This window comes from Seriola lalandi, unplaced genomic scaffold, assembly GCF_002814215.2.
Source record: "Seriola lalandi dorsalis isolate HSWRI2012SDOR001 ecotype SW California unplaced genomic scaffold, Sedor1 jcf7180002053097, whole genome shotgun sequence".
Lineage (NCBI taxonomy): Eukaryota > Metazoa > Chordata > Actinopteri > Carangiformes > Carangidae > Seriola > Seriola lalandi.
Genome location: NW_019523650.1, coordinates 7,966 through 28,325, shown reverse-complemented (window position 1 = coordinate 28,325; position 20,360 = coordinate 7,966). Strand labels below are relative to the sequence as shown.

The following is a 20,360-nucleotide window of genomic DNA, read 5'->3' as shown; positions in this document are numbered from 1 at the left end:
TGAATATAGAGAAAGAGGAAACCAGGGGAGCAGGCAAAATGTATTCTTTTAATCCGCTTGTTAGTTTATTGACACATTAACAGTGCGTATGCATCAGTAAGATTAAAGACTTCAGTGAAAACTAACCTCGTAGTCTTCAGGGCTTGATGCTGTGAAGGGGGTTGTCCTGTATCCTACCATGACCCTTCCCAAAAGGCCTTGGGCCCTGGCCACCGGCAGGAGGATTTGTCCATCTTCCTCGTTAACGGTGATGTGGGCAGGTTCTAACGCTGGAGAAATCAACCCCTCCCCTGGAGGGCTGGGCTGAAACTGCAGCAGGCCTGGATCAGGGAAGGGTGTGTGTGTGTTTTTGTGTTAAAGTGTCGGTTAGAAGAAAGGAAATAAGGGAGAATGTAATGACAAGAAGAGGAGGGGTATGATTGAAGTAAGAGGACGAGGAGTGGCGGAAGAATAACACACATAAGAGGGAGAAGGAGAGAGAGAATTGTACTTAATTTTAGCTGACGCAGTAAGCCACTAAAAACAACATAATCTTACGTAATCTTACATAATACGGATCACTTAAATAGCAACACTGAAAGAACAACAGCACTGGTTTATGGGCATGTGAGTGAATACCATAGGGATGGTCACTGGCTGTGATGGTGACAGTATTAACAGAGTTATTTGGGTCAATGCTGGCACCACTTGTTGGGGTTGAGCCTGGCTTCCCGTCACCGGACTCTGCAGACACCAGCGTGATCTGAAAGGACTCTGCCAGCTCTGGGAGGTTATCATCCAACACCAACAGGTTCAGTACCTAACAGAAAGATGTGCACTCATTAGTATTATTTTTTACTCCAGACTGTACCCTCAAAACAATAGTCTATATTTCAGACTCTGTCTATGTTGTGTCCTGCAGGCATAAAGTCTAATCTCAATCATCAGCTGACACTTGTTGAGTCATCAGTAAATTCACAGACAACCAACCACTAGGTGGGGCTGGTTATCAAGAAACATTGCAATTGGGTGACTGTAAAACACTGCTGTTAAACTGATCATACTGTGTTCATTTGAAATCAATATGCCAATGTGTAAATACAGTGGACACTATGTACATAATTATTATTATTATGATACCCTTTATTTAACCAGGTAAAATCTCTATTTCAAGAGTGACATCACACTTGTTTTTACTCACTGAGTGACTGCGCTCTATTCCAGCCTGGATAAACTCAGAGGGGCTTTTCCCAGCTCACAAAGGGCACCTTAATACAGGTCCAACCACTGAGTCACTCTCACACATATACACAGTACACACACCTCAGAGCGCTGTCCGGGCATGAAAAGCACAGCTCCAGTGGCATTAACAAAATCCTGATGGGCTTGTGTCTCACTGTTCAAGCTTTCCAGTTGGTTAACGGTGTAGTTGACATAAACGTGGTCCAGAGATCCCCGCATACGCTCAATCACACAAGAGATAGTGGAGCCCTCTTCTGCAGTCTATGAGGACAAGGGACAAGGGAATAAAAATGTCAGTTACTGTAATTCAGAACAACTGGAGGAACTGATCAATACTGAGGGCAATCGAACTTTAGTGACTTACTGAAGTTTGTTATGCATAAATGAGCTACTCTTCTCAACTATGTTAATGGCCCAGTCTAATTCCAGCACAGTAATAATGTGATTTAGAGAGAGAGCACCTTATACCCCTCATGCCTCGATGTCCTGTTATCCCCATGGGGACACAGGATATAAAGAGGATTCTCTAGTTCTGATGGAATGTCATCCCCAGCCCTGCCACCTGTTGCGCTGAGAGATGCAAGGAACAAGATCTCCCATTTCCAGTGCTGGAACTCCTGATCCACTTCTACAGGAATGCCCTGACTGGCAGACCTGCTGCAGCCTTGCCAGCTGTCGCTCTACCTGAGAGGGGCCAACATGTGAGCCCACACATCCAATCCAACTAAAAACAGAGAGCATGCTCTCCCTGCAGCCAGGCATGAAGACTGATGAAATATGCAGCAGGACAGGGACTGACAAACCAATGGGTTTACATTACATGTGTTTCTATGAAACAACTGAATGATGACAATAGCTGTTATGTAGATTCAGACTTATTCAGAGGATACATAATTTATTGTTGATTGACAGTCTGGTTTATATTTATGTTACTGTTATAACTGCAGTGTTTGTGAGGTGCTTATAGAAATACTTAGCAGCAAATATGGTCCAATATATGCCACTGGCTAAACTTACATCAGGTATGCAGGCGCCTGTGAATCCAAAAAGCCCATTGGCATTGTCACTCTTCATGACTCGCAAAATGGCTGTGGGTCTGGGAAGGGGGAGGCGGGCTCCACCGTGCACTGCCACCAACTGTAGATAGAACACCTCCTCACCCTCTTCCTCATTATCATCCCTGACCTCCACCACAAACGACTTCTGCCTCTCTTCTTGCCGGTACCGTAGGTAACCTGAGATGTTACGCAGGTCTGTCTTAGCAGGCTGGGTGTGAAGCTCGTGGATGTGGCCGCGGTTCAGCTTAGCATGGTATAAGCGAACATCCTGGAGAAGGCCTGTGTAGCGCTGTTCACCCTCAGGATCGGACCCAATAAACAGTGACGCAGGTCCTGGGGCAGAATTCGTGTATACAAAGAAAACAATTATTGTCTGAAGAAGAATGTGCATAATATGATATGGCAGGGTGGACAACAAGCTGATTACAATAAGGTCATTTTTTTGTTTTTTTTTTGTTTTTGCATTTGGTTGATTTTCCTGGAGGACTCATACAAACACAAGCAAACACACACACACACACACACACACACACACACACACACACACACACACAAGCAGATATATTTAATATTTAACTTTTTTTTTTAGCATTTTGTGCCTTTATTAGCAGGTGAGCAGTAGAGAGTTCACATAAAATAAGAAAGAGATGGTTCCTGACACCATGGCGCCCTATGTATTGCTTTTTTCCCCTTAAAATGACACAAATAAAATGTGATTTAATTAATTATTAATTAATTAATTTCACATTTGTCCATGAGTCTTGAAGTTGGCTTGAGATTTGGTGAGAAGAGGGTTGTATGATCATATTATTGTTAATGCTGGAACTAATTTGGTTGCTATGGGTGGAGTGTACTGGGATCACAAACAGAGTCTTGATTAAGGCCACCAAGTGCGTAGGTCCAGTCCTTTCTCATTACTAATTTATACGCTAAGGTTTCTTACTGCACTGAAGCTTACTGATGTCCTTCACTTGTAAGTCACTTTGGATAAAAGCATCTGTCAAATGAGTAAATGTAAATGTAAATGTAAATATGCTTACACTTCGCTTGTGTAATGCTTCACCTTCACTTCGTTTTAAACTAAATTGGACAAATGCAGGAAATTTGCCCCAATGAGCACGCATAAAGCCCTAACACAAAGCAAGCCATCGTTGGGTTGAGTTACTAGTAACAGATAATAACACATGACATGATTGATGATTATGTATATGTCTACATGTCTACTGTGATTGAAGTTAGCCAAAGAGCCATCAGGATATTTCCTCTCTGGGAGCATTTGGTCCAATACAGGCACCCACTATTGTCTCCACTAATCAGAGAGAAAAAGAAGAAAAGAGGATGCCGACTGATTCCCTTTAGCAGTAGCAATATCCAGCAGTGCCGAGGCTAAGTGGTCACTCAAGCATTGCAGAGTCCCACTAGTTCTGAACAATGAGGAGGCGACTGAGGCAGGGGCATGTGTGTCTGTGTGAATGTGCATTAGTATGTGTGTGTGTGTGTGTGTGAGGATGTGCATGCATTCATATGTGTGCAAGAAGTTTAGTCCAGTTGTCCTTCCATATGTAAACAAGAAAGGAGCTATGAAGCCCCCTTCTCAGACAGTTACACATTCACACATAAACATGCTCACAAGCAGATGCACAAACTCACACATGCGCTGTCACTGACATCATCATTAAACAGACTTGAGCATGGTGTTTGTGCCTCTTTGACACTGATCATGGTGCTGTGACAGCAGAAAAACAAAAAGTCTGAACTTATTATGAAGTCACAATTTGCCCTGAGTAGGATTTGGTCTTTGGGTAACATTTTGAGACTATAAAATAAATGGAAACTTCATTACAGCTTCACACACAAACTAACTGGTAAATCGAGTTGAACGCCAAGTACCAACATTTTTTATCTACATGATTTGAAATTGAGTTTTCAAAGCAACAAAAGAATACTAAGAGTTGTGCAAGAAGGCCAGATTTGATGTGCAAACTAACAGTACATTGGTAAAACCAAAATGTCATGGGGAACATGCTCAAAAGCCATCACAACATATGCTAACACACAGACACTATGATGGACACTTTATATGATCAACAACCTCCCTTTTGTCACTATGCTATGTTTAATAAAGCTCTAAGTGAGAAACTTACCATCACTGATGCCCTCTCCTTTGATGCTCTTCAGCCCACCAGGAATAGGGGTCCCGTCCAAGAAGAACTCAATAATCCCATCATCAACAGTAATGATGACATGTAACCATGTATTATCCTCTACAAACTTCTCAGCACTGGCCCGGGCCACCTGAGTATTGTTTGATCCTATTACTGTATAGTACAGCATCACTGTGACATGAGACCCATTGGTGTGGACCTTCACTCCATAATACAAAGTCCCATTCCTGTTTCCTTTGGAGACGATGAAGCCATCTGTGTCTGGTCTGGGCACTAGCCAAGCAGAAAAGGTGAAGTTGCTGACAGCAGCAGGCCCATCTTCAGGCAAGATGGTCCCATAAGCTTCTTGGAGCCCAGAGAAAAACCACGTGTCTGTGGCTGAGTGGTGTCTCCTGGCATGAGGCCTGAGCTCAACCTCATCTGGGAAGGAAGCTAGAAGAAGCAGGTCATCCATCAGAGGAAGGCCCTCTGGGAAGCGGCCAGAAACAATATCCCAGGCAACCCGCACGTCACCAAAAGTACCCTGCTGTCGGAGGATGGTGAAGGAAGTGACATCAGCCATATCATCGACTGAGAGTACATCTTCGGCTACTTCTTGGTCCAGGTTGCTGTCAGCGATGGCAAAGACACCAAATGGGTCGTCATTGAAAGGGATGAAAACCGAGGCATTCAGCGAAGTCTCTGCCAGTCGTCCACCTTCCCCCGGGTAACCACCTTAAAGAAATTTCAGACAAGAGCTGAAGAGTTTTCAAAACAAAATCATAAATGACATTCATCCATCTCTGGAATCTGGGATCTGGAATGTACACATCGCGAGTCTAAACTGATCAAATTATATTACATGGTAAATTTAATCTCAGTGCCTGACAAATTTATCACTTTTATCTTGAACTCACCTGAGATATTAACCAGCCTGAGGATGAAGAACTCATTGAACTCTGGAAGCTTATCCGAGATGGCCTCCAGGACAATAGGCTTGGTCTCATCCCCTGTAGTGAAGGTGATGGAGCCAGATGTGTTGGTAAACTCCTGGTTTTCCTCCAGAGGAGTCACTGAGTCATTGGCAAACAGCTGCCAGAAGACTGTAACATTACCAAAATGGCCCCTGGCACGCAGGACACTGGGGAAAGAAAAGAGTAATAATTTCACTAATAGAATACAGGTGAAAACTTTATATCTCTAAGGTGTCAAGTTTTGACATTTTAGAAAAATAAAATTAGGGTATGCATGGTCCATGCATAGATCTTGAAAAACAACTTTAAATTTGAAATAATTCTTGAAATAAACTGTAAATCAGCACGAAGAGCACCAATATATAACTATTTTAGAAGTTTTGCACAAAAGAAACATGACTTGAGGACCCGTTCCTTACTTAATATTGTTGGTCTTGCCCTCTTCAACAGGTTTCTCTATGGGTTCCAGGGAAAAAATCCCATTGGCATCATCATTGGCCTCGATCACCACAGTAGCTGTGTGGGCCCCATACACAACAGCATCACCTGTGAAGGCAAGCATGTTATGAAGTTACATAGATAGATAAATAGATAGATAGATAGATAGATAGATAGACAGATAGATACATAGATAGATAGATAGATAGATAGATAGATAGATAGATAGATAGATAGATAGATAGATAGATAGATAGATAGGACTGACATGGATTGCACTGACCATATTGTTATTGTAATGCTAAATGAGGCTGTCTCGTTGACATAGCACACCATAACTATGGCAACCCAGCCCAGAAGGAAAGGGTTTCTTATTCATCATAAAGCCTCTCTCAGCAAAGGAGTTAAAGCGGACAAAGATGAGGACAGAGCCCCAATAAACAACAACCATTATATTTTAAAACTTATAGAAAATACGGACTGAATAACAACTACAAGGGACTGTTTGGCTGAAATAGCATCCCTACAACTACAATACCCTCTTACAAGCACATACATCAAGCTGCCAGACTTCAAGTACACTGTAATAACCATGCAAGTGTGCTCATAATTACACAGGCAAGATAAAGAGTGTCAGGATCCTAGTATTCGCTTGACTGACTCCTAACATGAGGGTTATTGACTTTTAACACAATCACTATATAAAGGACAATCCCCTGGCATAAACCAGAGGCTAACCCTTACTCGACTCTACTCCACGTCAATCAGTTAACAGAGAGAGGCCGGTGGAGTGGCCGGTCTTTGTGTCTTAGAAAGTCTGGAGTCTGGTAATTAAGGTCCTGTTGGGGCCCAGAGGCCTTTCATTCCCATCCTTGACACACAATGCTGGGATTAGGAGAGCATTCAGTGTTACCACAGATAATACTAAATAACCCAGCTACTCCTTTCTGTGCATATACAACTGGCATTAAGACGAGAGAGGTTAAACAGGGGAGAAGGGGTTGATGGTATTTTGAGATGAGGTGTGTTCGCTTGGTTCCTCTGTTGCAAAAATGAGAAAAGCAACTGACTTTCAACTGTTTTAGTTGAAACACATCCACTACGGGACCTGACAAACTCTGATTCATAGAAGATATCCTTTTAATACAGTACACTCCTGTATTAACCACTTAAAGAAGCCCATACTCACCGGTAGCGTTGTAGAGAACAATGTGGAAGGCTTCATCAGTCTCTGGTGTGTTGTCATCCTCCACGGCCACTAAGATATTCTTCATCCATTCACCCACGTCATACACAAGCAACGTGTCATTACTCAGCACGGTGAGGTCACCTGGTGATGCGTCACCGTATTCCACTCGGTACATCACTGTGGCAACAAAGTCTGCCCGCCCTGCCCTCAGAACGGTGAAGTTGGCCACACCCCCTTCCTGAAGCCGCACGACAACAGGTTCTGAGTTGAGGGTGAGATGGGAAGAGACAGGGAAGACAAGTGAATGGCTGTAGCTATAATATAGTAATGTATTATTGCAGTCTTTCAGACAATCCTTCATATATAGAGAAATCCTTACCAGAGAAGTAGATGGGGTCATCATTCTTATTAATATGTAAACTGGCATTGAGTAGGTTTCCCAGTGTTGCTCCACCTGTAGCATTTAATAGTGTGATGGTAAAATTCTCCATGTCCTCTGGGATCTTAAATAAAAAATAAATTAAAATTCAAACAAGAAAAAAGATTTGGAAGCATGCAGTTAAAACAACAATGTGATACAAAGTCAGAATTGAGTTGTTATGTTTACCTCATCAGGTACAGAGAACAGAGTGAGGTTTTTCAGGTACTCCCCCTCCTCGAAGGTGATGTTTCCCTGAAGGGGGCTGACATCTCCGGACAGAGCCGGCTCCAGGACCCATGAAACAGACACCTCTCCGAAGTGACCCCTGTTCCTCACTACAGGGTACACAGCTGAAAGAGAATCAGATAGATAAGAGATGATCTATTTAGATACTGCACCTTCCTTAAAGTCTTTGACTCTTTGGTATGAACTTTCCTCTTGTGTATGCACTTTGCCTCAAGTAGAAACTATCATTTTGGCATCGAACACAATCACAATCCATTTTCTAGGCTCTTCCAGCTAAACTTTATTTATAGTTGTATAGCTCACATATAAATACTTATGCATTACACAAACATGATACAGACAACTCCCTGTTCATGTTTTAATTAATCAAATACAATACAAACTTTTATCAAAAAGCAGCTCATCATACATGCATACTAATGTTCTGTAATTAATTCCAATTAGTTCCATGTGATACCACATGACATGGAAAAGTATCAGACTCCTACTTCAAAGTACCATTGTGCATCTCGTTCCCTTTGCTCTCATTGATGGCCATGGTCAGTCCTGATTGGATGAACTCAATGACCCCAAAGGGGTCATCATTCTTCCGCACTGTGATGTTGACCTCCCTGTGGTTGCCTAGGCGACTGGGTGGAGTGCTGTGGCTACTAAGTACCACAGAAAAAGTCTCATCCAGCTGTATGCACACACATATGAGCAAGAGCGCACGCACGCACACACACACACACACACACACACACACACACACACACACACACAGTTTTCATGTAGCAAAAACTGGTTTAAAGCACGATCTTGACGGTCTGCTATATAATAAAATACACTTGTAAAATTCCTGAATCAAATGATAGATAACTTGCTTCATTATAATATTATTATATTATACTCTAAACTAAAAAAACAGAAGCACTTTATTTTGTAGTTAGGTTAATTGATATCATTTAACCACAAAAGGTCAGCATTGCATTGACAATGTTCTTACCTCAGGCACGCCATCAGGCCTTGCCACTAGTGCCACCACCACCTCTCTCTCCCCTGGCTTAAATTCCAGGATGCCCGTAGCGCCATAGAATTCAGTGTTGCCTGAAGGCATCACAGCATATCGTACCAGCTGTTTCAACAGCTGTCCCTGGGCTCTGACCACATGTAGCTCCACAGCCTCACCCTCCTAAGTTTAAAATGTTTAAATGTCATGTTAGCAGAGAGACAGCAGAGAAAATAACAATATTTGGGGTTATATGTATATGATTATCCCGTTGCATTGTAGCTGGTTAAATACTTAAACTACATAAACAAATTTTCAGTTTCAAACTCTGACTTACATTAATGACCCATGGACCTCTGGACAATGGGGAGAACTCAAAGACTCCCCCAGGATCATCGTTCTCCATAATGACAATCTCTCTGCTGGTGAAGCCAGCTTTCAGGATCTGATTCTCAACATTACTCCTGAGACACATACACACACGCACAAATAAACACATACACAGTATTAGATCATGACAGCGAGTGATCATGACTGAAACATAGCATAAAACATAGTGTATGAGATTTTGTTTTGCAAAATATGTGCCATCAGCCCCTCCTTAAAGAGGAACTGTTGAGATGCTCTTGGTGTAAGCACCCAAGACAGATAAATGTCACCTTCAGCAGATGTGCAGCAGATGACAACTGAAGATGGACGTTTCTTAGACTTTTGCTTTTGTGTTGTGTTTGTTGTGTATGTTTGAGTGTTAAAAGTTTCTATAACATCAACGCTAATATAAAGCAAAACAGCTCAACATTTAATTAAATTTCTTAATGCATTCCTTGCATTGTGTGATGCTCATTCAAAATTGACTCCATATCTTGCACTCCTGCTGTTTAGACCACTTTTAATAACTATGTCAATCAACAGCGTGCCTGCATCTTTATTGCTCCGCAGGGGTGTGTGTATGTGTGTGTAAGCTGAGAAAACTGGAGCCAAGCACACATCACATGACGGGTAAATTAGAGACAAAGACATGACAGAATGAAGCACTCCGTACAAACAGTCACAGCCAAGACACTGCATGCATACAAACACTGACATCTTTAAAAGTCTACACAATTAAGCCTGGTTAAATTAGAGCAAAACACAGAAAGATTCTCTATTTACTCCCAACACCCACCCTCTTTTGATTCACTTTTTTCACACCATCAGAGAATCCCCCACCCCATCCCAATCCCCCTCATCTCCACATCAACCAAAAACCCGAGAAATCCTGAAGTAGGCCCTTCTCTGAAAAACAAAGTCCTGATTCACACCATACAAAAGGTTCAGGTTCACCCCACTCTCCACTTACCCGAAGTACACTATAAAGCGTGCAGTCTCCACCCTGCAGGGAAGGAGTGGGAGGGAGAGGGAGATGCCGTTCTCATCAGAACATAAGACTAACAGATGAACCCACCCCCCACATATCTCCAGAAAACCAAAGTAGAGATGGGATGAGATCGTACCCACTCAGCCTTTCAAATCTCACTGGACTCGCCTGAAGTATAAGTTGGCTCTAAAACATTGCATAATATCAGTTTCACACTGTGAACCCTGAAAAGTTATTGTATTACAGTATATCATGGGCAGAACATAATGGTGGACAAATATGTCTTGTTTATAATTAACAAAATCAGCACTTATTATGTTGGTAAACTGTGACTTTTGCTGGAGTTTGATCACCCTACCTATCTAGAGTGAGCAGTAAGGTCTCGTTTACTTCTGGGATATTGTCAGCCATGACAGTGAGGTTGATGGAGGCGTCACTCTGCCCAGAGAGGAAGACAACAGAGCCATTTTGAGGCTTCAGGTCATTAGCTGTTACATCCCCACGACTGGCTCCAATTGGCCGAAGACTCCAGAAAACTTCGGCCTGACCGTCTGTCCCGTCACGCCGCAGAGGGAGGCTCACCTGCACCAAACGTCATTAGGATTAAACTCTTATACATATGCACACACTGAATACTCACTTTCTAAAGACAAATTAGATTCAGCAAGGACAAGGGGAGTTTGCTGACTAGCAGCATAGTGGCTTGAAAGCCAGTGATTAGAAACATGTATCAGTTACAGTGGCAAAAATAGGAAACCTCTCCTTTTCCTTAACAGTAGTGTTTAATCTAGAACTTTACTGGGTTTATGACAGCTGAATGATGACAGTATGATATTAACACAAATCACGGTACATTGAAGGCCGTCAGAATACTCAAGGCCTTAATAGAGTTGTTTTATAATTTCCATGAAATCCCTTTTCTCACTAATGTTGTTGTCTGACATAATACTGAACTCTGCATGTCGACAGAGACAAGCAACACAGATCTGACACTATTTGTATGTACTACTGCTGAAAACAGGGGTCATATCTTACCGTGCTGGTATTGCTATCCTCTGGTTCATAAACCACCACTGTGGTGTTACTCGTAAAGCCGATTTCCCCGTTAGCAATGTCAGGGGTGATAGTTAAGGTCAGGTTTAGAGGTCCCCCAAACCGTGGGCTGTTTGAAGGAATTGGGGGGTTGATATCAACCAGTTCCAATGAATTCAACTGGGGGAAATAGAAAACACAACTCAGTTAACAGAAGGCTCACACAGGTGAACTAAGTGATAGATATTTATGAGAGGAAGCAATGACAAATAAAGCATGTAATCTCTTTCTTTGCCATCTGCTTATTTCTGAAGAAGGCTTTCTTGTACTTTTCTGCTTGCTTTAATGGCAAGGAGATGTTAGTTTGGAGAGCTGGACAAATCCCATAGCAACATGCCAGATTTGAGTGCCAGTGTCAAACCATTCACACATGCAAATGAGGCACTTAAACTTTGGATGGCACTGATTTGGCCAGAAGTGCAAACACAAACAGAAAGAAGAGATTTTTTTAGACATGCAAGCAAAATGTTGTCTGAATTACAACATAAAAAATCATAATGAAAAGTCATGAAAAGTGGGGAAAAAAATTCATGTTTCCAGTCTTTTTACCTGTATTAAGAAATGAGCTCCATTCTGCAGAAAGGCATCATTCCTGATTGGCAGTATGACGTGGACCATCCGCTCTCGGGTAAACACCACATTAACGGATCTACTAACATTCAGAACCTGGTCATGGGCCCGTCCGGGGTCTACTGGACCTGCAGGAATGTAGAGGGCAGTGAGGGTCACAGACACATCACCTAGTGTACCACCATCTCGCAGGAGATTCAGTGAGAGGAAACGGCCCTCGGGTTGGCTCTGGATGCTTTGCTCTTTTGCAGGGTCAAACCGAAAAAGCCCGTAGACGTCATCACTGTCCTGGATGTAGAACACCATCTGGGGAATGAGCGGAGGGAGAGTATGTTTCCAAAAACACATTTTTGGTATCTTACAGGAAACACAAAACTTGGACTAGGAAAGGTTATATTTATGTTGACTAACTATAACCTCTTACTGTACTTTATTAATGCAAATAGTACCTCACAGGTAGAGTTTTCTATAATTCTGCTTCACCAATAAAATGCTTGGATTGAAGTTAATGATGATTAACATTATAATAGGCCAATCATTAAATTGAGTACAATTAGTTATATACACTTTGCTTTGGAAGAGAATGGTGATTTCACAAGTTTGACACCTGAGCCACAACTACACTGTCAATGAGGGAGCGCCTCTGGGCCGTGCACAGTCTCCTGTGCTTTGAGAAAGGAGCTGACTGATCTTCAAGATGTGAGCGGGTAATTGCAATGAAGCCCAGATTTACCATCAATTACTTTGGACGGCTTTGATGTGTATCCTGTTTTTGTGTTACTAAGAGTGTATCTTGGGTCATAAGAAGAAGAAAGGAGAGGTGAGGAACAGAGAGAGGAAAGAAAACAAGTGAGACTGAAAGTAGTAAAACAGAGCCCTGAGCTAACTTTAGAGAGGCATCCTCTTTAATTAACTCTGCTAAGACTGCTAGAGTAGTTTTCATGAGCATTTTAACTGAGAACCATTCATTTCCCTGAAACCTACACTTGTCTGATGCTTTGCCTGGCACGTTCGCAACAGCTGATTTACAGCTCAGTGTAAAGTGTATGCTTTTTTGGTGTGTGTCATATTGCTTTTGAAACATTAATGCTAATTAACATTGATTACCTTTTTCCTACTGGTAAAGGTGTTTCTTGCTTAGAATTTCTGCTCAGCCAGCTCACTCACTCTGCACAGATGGCAAACAGACCCAACCTGAGATGTTGTTCTGGCGTGTGTGTTTGTATGTGACCAAAGCAGAGTTTGTTTGCGTCTCATCTCATGCCTTGAACATAAACAAGACTTAGGTCTGCCCACTTCTTTCACACATAGCCAAGAGGCTTGGACAAAGATGGAAGCTATAACTACACTATCCCCCACGCTTTCTAAAAAAAAAAACACACAGACACCACACACAGAGTGTGCCTGCTGTTTCCGCTTTGTTTTGATTCAACCACATTAAGGGAACACCCACAGAGCAAAGTGACACACTGAGAGGTTGACTTTTGCAGAATGTGCCAAGTTTGCCACTGTAGCCTACAGTAGGACACACACAAACACACACACATGCATAACAGACGCACAACATCTGGAGGATATGTTCCCTGACAAGTGCAGCCTTTTTTCTCTCCGTCAAAAACCATTATAGCAACAGAGAGCAACTATAAATAAATAAATAAATGAGTAAATAAATAAATGAATACTGGTTTACATAAGATCTCTTATAAACTAACCTCCATAGGTTCGTCGACCTCTGCATTTCCAGTTACAGTATTTGGCAGCAGTTTGAGGACGAAGGCCTCTGCCTCTTCGGGTTGATCATCTGCCACAACGTTTATTGGAATCACGGCGGTCACCTGATTGGCAGCAAATCTCACTGTACCCGCCTCAGGCCCCAAGTCATCTGACACCTCGGAGCCATCACTGGAGTTTCTACTGATGGACCAGTTGGCAGACACGGCACCATAGCTGCCTCCATTTCTCACAATAATGATGCCATCAAATCTGTGGGAGTGATAATCATGGGTATAATTAATCTCTTTTCATTATGACACTTTTGCAGTTATATTTTGAAAGTTTATGCGGTTCATAATAGCTGTTAAAGAAGTTATAGTTCCCATTCACTTGTATATACTGTATCACATGTCATCACAGTTTCTTAATAAATTATCCACCTCTGTGTCAGATCTTCATTGATGCTGATTGGCTGAATGACTGCACTGCTGCTGATTGACAGGACACCGTAAGGCTTATCATTGGGTTCGATGGTCACCAGCACAGCATTAGGGGATACTAGCACTGCATCTCCTTGGATGGTCTCTTCCAGCAGGACCAGATGGAAGGATTCTGCAATTTCTGGCTCGATGTCGTCAATGATGTTGAACAGCAGGCTCATCTTGTAGACAAATGGAGGGAATGTAACTGTTCTGACCGGCTGCAGGTCGAGGAAATCCACAGCTGGTGTGGCGCTGCCCAGTCCTTCACCACTCACCACCATGTAATCTACAGAAACCTAAAGACAGTATTGCCCAGTGTTTTATATAAATTTGTCAAATGCTTACTGTACTGTATGTATATAATTAAAGTAATTTTGCCCAATTCTTAGAAAAGAACCTCGGTGTCAACGGAGCTGAAGAGTGGCCCATCTTCAGTCAGTCGACCTCGGGTCACATTGAGGGCGATGACTCCAGCAGATTCTGGTACTGCCATGATAGAGTGAGAGAACCGCAGTGGGCTGTCATTACGCCGGATTCTCAGCTGGACACTGCTGGCGTTGGGCCTGAGGAGGGCTCCTCCTGCCACACCCGTTAGCCTGACTGAAAACACTTCATCATCTTCTGGGATCTGGTCAACAGGGAAAGAGAAGCACACTCACATACATATACTCTCAATTTAAGATCATCTTTTTACGCATTTCTCAAATATGTCATCCTTCCAACTTTTGTCAGTCAAATAATCAAACTGGCAAAGTCTGTGGATAAACAGATGGAAACAACTTATTCCATATACAGTATGTGACATATGGATGGTTTAAATGTACAGTGATGTACTGTTCAATACCTGGTCATCCTTGATGAGGATACTGAAGTGCACTACAGCCTGTCCCACAGGGATGGTTATGTTCCCTCTGTCTGGACTGAGATCCTCAATGGCAGGGTTGGGACCTTCAGAGATCTGAACAGGAGGAGTCCCAGTGAAGGCACACACATGTACTGTACTGTATGTGGACTGCACATAATCATATAATTACATGTTCCAATTTGGCTCTAAATTCTGCAACCTCTATTTTTAGCCAGTGTGATAAACATTCAACAGTACACTAAGTACCGTGTCAGTGTTATGTTGGTTTTATGAACATTGCCCTCTCACCTCAAAATTCACAGTCACAGTCCCATATGTTCCCTTCTCTCTAATTAGGGTGAAAGGCACATAATGGTTCCTTCTTCGGGGTTCATCAACTACGATCTCTTCAGTCTGAGATGAAGAAGGTGAGAGAGACAGAACACACAAACAGAACCCCAGTCAGTTCAGTTTAATCTGCTTTAATACAGTCTCTTCTAATTAGAATCAACCAAATTAAGAAACAAAGCAAAATGTCACTTTTGAAACGGGCAGTACAAGTGAGCTGAAGGAAGGAAGGAACGCAAAATAATGCTACAGTTATTACTATTAATTTAGTACATAAAAACACAACTAACATAAACACCTTCCCTGAGGCCAGGAGCTCTTTATTGATTCTAAGTAGGCCAAATCATTATCCTGCATATGAGACCATCTGGGGGTGGTAGGACAAACAGTTCCCAACATACCACAGCTACCATGGAAACACTATAAACTCCCACTGATAAGTTAATCCAGGGAGTGTTGTAGTTTTGATTGCCCCTGGAAACCCACGACCACTAGATGGTCACTTCTCCAACAAGCACGATACCGACATGACTGAGCTCCTCTCTGCAGTAGTGGGTCCAAATTACTCCACCTGAAAATCCTTCCTTTGTCCTACAATTTATTAGCATCACTGGGCTCCATTTTCATAAGTATGGTCACAAAAGCAAATGGATGTTCATATTCAACTTATACTCTTTAATAAATGGTCAAGAGAAGAGTCCTGGCAGGTTTTCTTGTTCTAAAAAGTTACAATTACTTTGATTGATTCTGTCGGCCTCTTTTACTCAAAATAATCTGCATAAATTAAAGAACAAATCCTCATAGATTCAGTTTCCATCTAGTTTGGCCTTGTTACTGATTGTCCTTTCTTTCTTATTGTGCCTGCAAATAAAACTGTGAGCTGTGATGATAATCGTGGTAGTTACATAATGATACTAACTTGACTAACTTTAATAAAGTGATGTATACTGAATTAATCATAGCAAGAAATTTGAAGTGATCGGCTGAAATGGATTAATCATGATGAACAAATGAAGACAAGGAGGGGTTTCTTACTGAGTTGAAGGCAATGATTCCAAAGGCATTGTCATTGGACAGGATGGTGATGGTTGCCTTGTTTGGTGTCCCCAGTGTCACGCCATTAGAGGAACTCTGGAAAGTGAAAAGAACTAGAATAGTTAGATAAAACCACACTAAATATACAGTATGTATCTCAACACATCTTAACCTCCCCCGACACTCATGCTCATGTGAAAAAGCAGAACGCCTGCCTTATTCACTGTCTTCACTTCATTCTTGTGCTCCCACTGAGAGGCCCTGGTGAGAACGCACAAAGACAGGAAGTACTGGTCTCAGCCCAGTTGATATGTCAGGTTAGCTCACAGTGGGATACCTCTTCGGGACTTGTGCTTTGCTCGGTGAATCGGCACTAAGACCTAACAAACTTAACGTCTCAGTGTGATTAAAATCACACAGCAACTCCACAGGGCTTACACTGAGTTTTTAACAACCTGTGATCTGTGCGAAGAGGGTTTTCCTTTTTCTGAACCCTGTTAAAGAGAAAGACCACAGCCTTGTTATTTGGTGTAACTTTCCAAGGTTTCCATTAGTGAGCTTACCAATGTTTTCACAAGCATCTAATGGACCAACTCTGCTGACAACCACCATGTCTGAGCTCAAGTGCACAGGCTTCCACCAAAACTGCCAAAATCCCTTTGTAACGTACAACAGTGTTCTATCTAATCGACTATGTGAATCCTGACAGAGCATGGTAAAGTCTATAGCAAAGCCACTGCATATGTGTGTGTGTGTGTGTGTGTGTGTGTGTGTGTGTGTGTGTGTGTGTGTGTGTGTGTGTGTGTGTGCAGGTTAAAATGAGAGCAAGCAAAGGAGAAACAAGAAAGTGCTTAGGCCTCTTGCATTCATCCCTCTATTCAAACAGGGCTTTTTCGCAGCTGTAACAGAGCTTTCTTTCCGCTACTGAGCTCTTGTAGCGGTCAGCTCACAGACACAGAATCCACACGCTTTCACAAAGCCAAGCCACTGGCCAGGCCAGGAGTCTGAAAACACACATGCACATGTCTGCTGAACTACATAAACATACTCAGCAATACAGTGATTCACGCACACAAATTAGCTAATTAAAAACAGCTTTGTTACACACATGTAGCACTACATAATATGCTACAATAAACTGTCTGTATCTGCTTTCTGTTCCTGCACAGTGTTGGTAGGCTGCACCTGCTCTGGTCCACCACAATTCTACACTAGTTACTATATAACAAGTCTTTTCTTACTCATTTCTTACAAAGCTGGTACAATACATTCTATTGAAACAGATTTTACAGATTCAGCTGTCATAAATGATAGATGTACCCTGATCAACCCTTTATTTTTACTTGTGCTTGATCTATGACACCCCTGGATGCCACCCTTTGTAGTGCACATTTATCCTCCAGACACTCCTGCAGTAAACTGATAGGGTAGCATTTGGCCAAAAGCTTTGTCTCGGCTGTAGTGTAAACAGAAGGGCTAAGTGGGCCTCATGTGGTCTTTCACTCTCGTAGCACGCTAAATACGGGATTGTGCAACTGGATTTTAACCAGATGTCACAAAAATGCAGAATCTGATTGAAAGTGTTGTGAAGAAAGTAAGTCTTGCTGACAGCTTTTCAGACTTGTTTCTGTTTTGTAAATATATACAATCAGTGATTCACAATGACCTTTGTCTTAGGTCTTTTAGTGCGGGATAATACAGGCAGACAGCAAGACCAGACCCCCCTAGCTCATCAATCACACTTGACAGCTAAAGGTTATATGAAACCATGGAGATAGTCTCTAGGTGTAAAGCATCCTGGGCTGTGATGGTAATTCTTTTGACAAGGATTTACAGTGTGTACCAATTAAAGATCATTTTCAGATCACAAACTTCAAAATATTTATGTCCTATGCGAGACTATGCACTATAGAAAAAACTTAACATGCTAAAAAAGCAATCATTGCAAATCATCTGTCCATTTTTGCAAGTTTCACTAATGATTTGATGCGTTTGGTTGTCAGCAAAAAAGTTTCAAAATGCATGAAAAGATGTTACTGCACTTTCCAATACATCCCTTCATTGTAAAAGACTGCGCTTTCATCTATTATAGCGTGTCAGTTGCAATGGCGAACCACACAACATATATAGAATTGAAATCCACAGAACGGACATGCCCATCGAAGTCAATGGGAACAGTGAATGAGAGAATTACTTTAATCTAATGTGTGGTGAGGCAGTGGCTGTCAGAGTTAGTTTCTTTTCACAAAGGTGTCTTTTAGTGGGGAACCTCACAACATTTGGCCCCACCCATGCTAGTTGTGGAAAAGTCCTACGGAGCACACACATCAAAGGCCCTGCAGCTCAGAGCCTCCCAGGGCTTACTATGTAACGCCCCCACTCCCTATCCCTTAGTTGCTGGGGTTAGGGTTTAAGATGGTCAGGGGCAGAAGTAGAACAGTGGTACTTTGTGGAAAGAATTTGCAGCTCCAGAGAGGAAAGAGGGAGGAAGAGGGAGTCATCATGAATCCACAAACAGATATTTGGCACACATACACGCACAAATATAAACACACAAACAATGGGTCTTTACCTGTAGTTTAAGGTTGAAGGTGAATGTCTCATCGGCTTCAGGCAAGTCATCATCTTTCACAGCAATGAAGATAGTCTTACTGGACTCAGTGGACAGCAGAAAGGCTGCAGCATTAATGGCTTCAAAGTCCCCTGTGTCGACTCCTTCTAGCTGGGAGAAATAAGGAAACATAAAATTGTATGAAACTAAATATTTCACTAAAGTAAAATGCCTGCTTCTTTGTATATTTCTTGCTTGTTTGAGATACTGTCTGCATTTATTTGAACGTGTAAAATGGCGTGAAACTGGGCACAAAAGAGATGGAGACAACTTGGCACAATGCACCGAAGATGAACTTGAATCCAGGGTGTTGCAGGCACATGATTTGTTTCTTAGAAAACAAAGTCAATGGGATAACTCAGGCTTGATGTTTTTGCCTGTTTCAGCTCTTTCCACCAGAAAATTTATTGTGCTCCTGTCTCTTTCTTTCCTTTTCAACGGGTGCCTTTATCTGCTTGATCTTGATTTTCCATGCACTTCTGTCTATGCCCATTCATTTCCTGTGAGGAAGACTGATATTACAGTATTTCATTAACTCACGAGGCGGCCCAGGTATAATAGCTGTTGTAAGAAAAAGTATGGTAAAGATATCAAGAAGCATAGGAAACCCCCCAAACCACACTTCTACCGCATGGCCAGCTCGCCTTTCCAGACACCAACTGTGAGCAGCTGACACCGGCCCCTATGTGGAGGACATAAAGCTACAATCTGTGATTTCCAAGACAGTTTATTTAGATACACTAGGTGTTCGATGTCTCTGCCACTGTTTGCCACAGAAAAAAGATCACTGATTCTCCCCTCCACTGAACATTACATGATGTAGTATGTGATGTATCATGGTGCTGGTTGGCTCCTTTTGGATACAGACATAATATCGTGGGTGATTTGAAAGGTTGATGAGAACTAATGACAAGACAATATATTATCAATGATGACCTACCAGAACCAAAGCCGTCACATTGACCGGGTCTCCCACTCTCTCCACAACCAGCCGGACCACAGCTGTGCTGCTCTCGTTGACGACAAAGTGAGTCTGCCCCAGGAACCGCAGTGTGGCTGACTCAGACGTAGTGCCAGGGATGGACAGAGCCAGAATCAACCCAGCTAGCAGGAGGACAGGGAGCATTCCTACGAAAAGGCGGGAGCATATGGAGGAAATATTAAAAAATGATGAAGGAAAGATAGACAAATACACATATTAAAATAAAGCAGTGGTCAATGTGATTATGACTTGAGGAGTTTTACCAATTCACTTGATTCCTAACAAAGCTACAGAAAGTTAATTTCTAGTAAATTGGGTGCACACATAAATGCACTCCAGATTCAGAGTTTTAAAGATCCCTGTTTCAAGTTTTCAGAACAAAAGCTCTCACTTCTCTCAGGCTATTTCTTAAGTAAATCTTTCTGCTTCACTTACACCACAATCGTTTAGATGGATGGTAGCAAGTATCCAACCCTCTAACCTCCTAACCCCCTACTCCATAACAGAGGGGTGGTCCCTTTCACATCCATTGACCCAGATGCTGCACTTCCTTCCTAACAAAGCTACAGAAAGTTGATTTCTAGTTAATTCGGTGCACACATAAATGCACTCCAGATTTAGAGTTTTAGAGATCTGTTCAAATACTC

General features: G+C 42.2%; 1 protein-coding gene across 1 annotated transcript in view; it reads right to left on the bottom strand.

Moving 5' to 3' along the window:
* adgrv1 (adhesion G protein-coupled receptor V1) overlaps positions 1–19,857 on the bottom strand; it is a 96,529-nt gene extending 76,672 nt beyond the window's left edge. The window contains exons 1-24 of the mRNA XM_023400956.2: positions 19,672–19,857; positions 18,693–18,842; positions 16,121–16,216; positions 15,047–15,151; positions 14,738–14,851; positions 14,291–14,521; positions 13,852–14,189; positions 13,411–13,681; positions 11,678–12,004; positions 11,072–11,248; positions 10,395–10,618; positions 9,017–9,143; positions 8,677–8,862; positions 8,190–8,370; positions 7,632–7,795; positions 7,404–7,527; positions 7,025–7,285; positions 5,817–5,943; positions 5,341–5,564; positions 4,424–5,158; positions 2,239–2,612; positions 1,303–1,482; positions 619–799; positions 127–320 (exon numbers count right to left, since the gene is read on the bottom strand). Coding sequence (XP_023256724.1) covers positions 127–320; positions 619–799; positions 1,303–1,482; positions 2,239–2,612; positions 4,424–5,158; positions 5,341–5,564; positions 5,817–5,943; positions 7,025–7,285; positions 7,404–7,527; positions 7,632–7,795; positions 8,190–8,370; positions 8,677–8,862; positions 9,017–9,143; positions 10,395–10,618; positions 11,072–11,248; positions 11,678–12,004; positions 13,411–13,681; positions 13,852–14,189; positions 14,291–14,521; positions 14,738–14,851; positions 15,047–15,151; positions 16,121–16,216; positions 18,693–18,842; positions 19,672–19,857 — 5,277 coding nt within the window. The remainder of the gene's footprint in view (positions 1–126; positions 321–618; positions 800–1,302; positions 1,483–2,238; positions 2,613–4,423; positions 5,159–5,340; positions 5,565–5,816; positions 5,944–7,024; positions 7,286–7,403; positions 7,528–7,631; positions 7,796–8,189; positions 8,371–8,676; positions 8,863–9,016; positions 9,144–10,394; positions 10,619–11,071; positions 11,249–11,677; positions 12,005–13,410; positions 13,682–13,851; positions 14,190–14,290; positions 14,522–14,737; positions 14,852–15,046; positions 15,152–16,120; positions 16,217–18,692; positions 18,843–19,671) is intronic.
* Between the last annotated feature and the right edge of the window lie 503 nt (positions 19,858–20,360).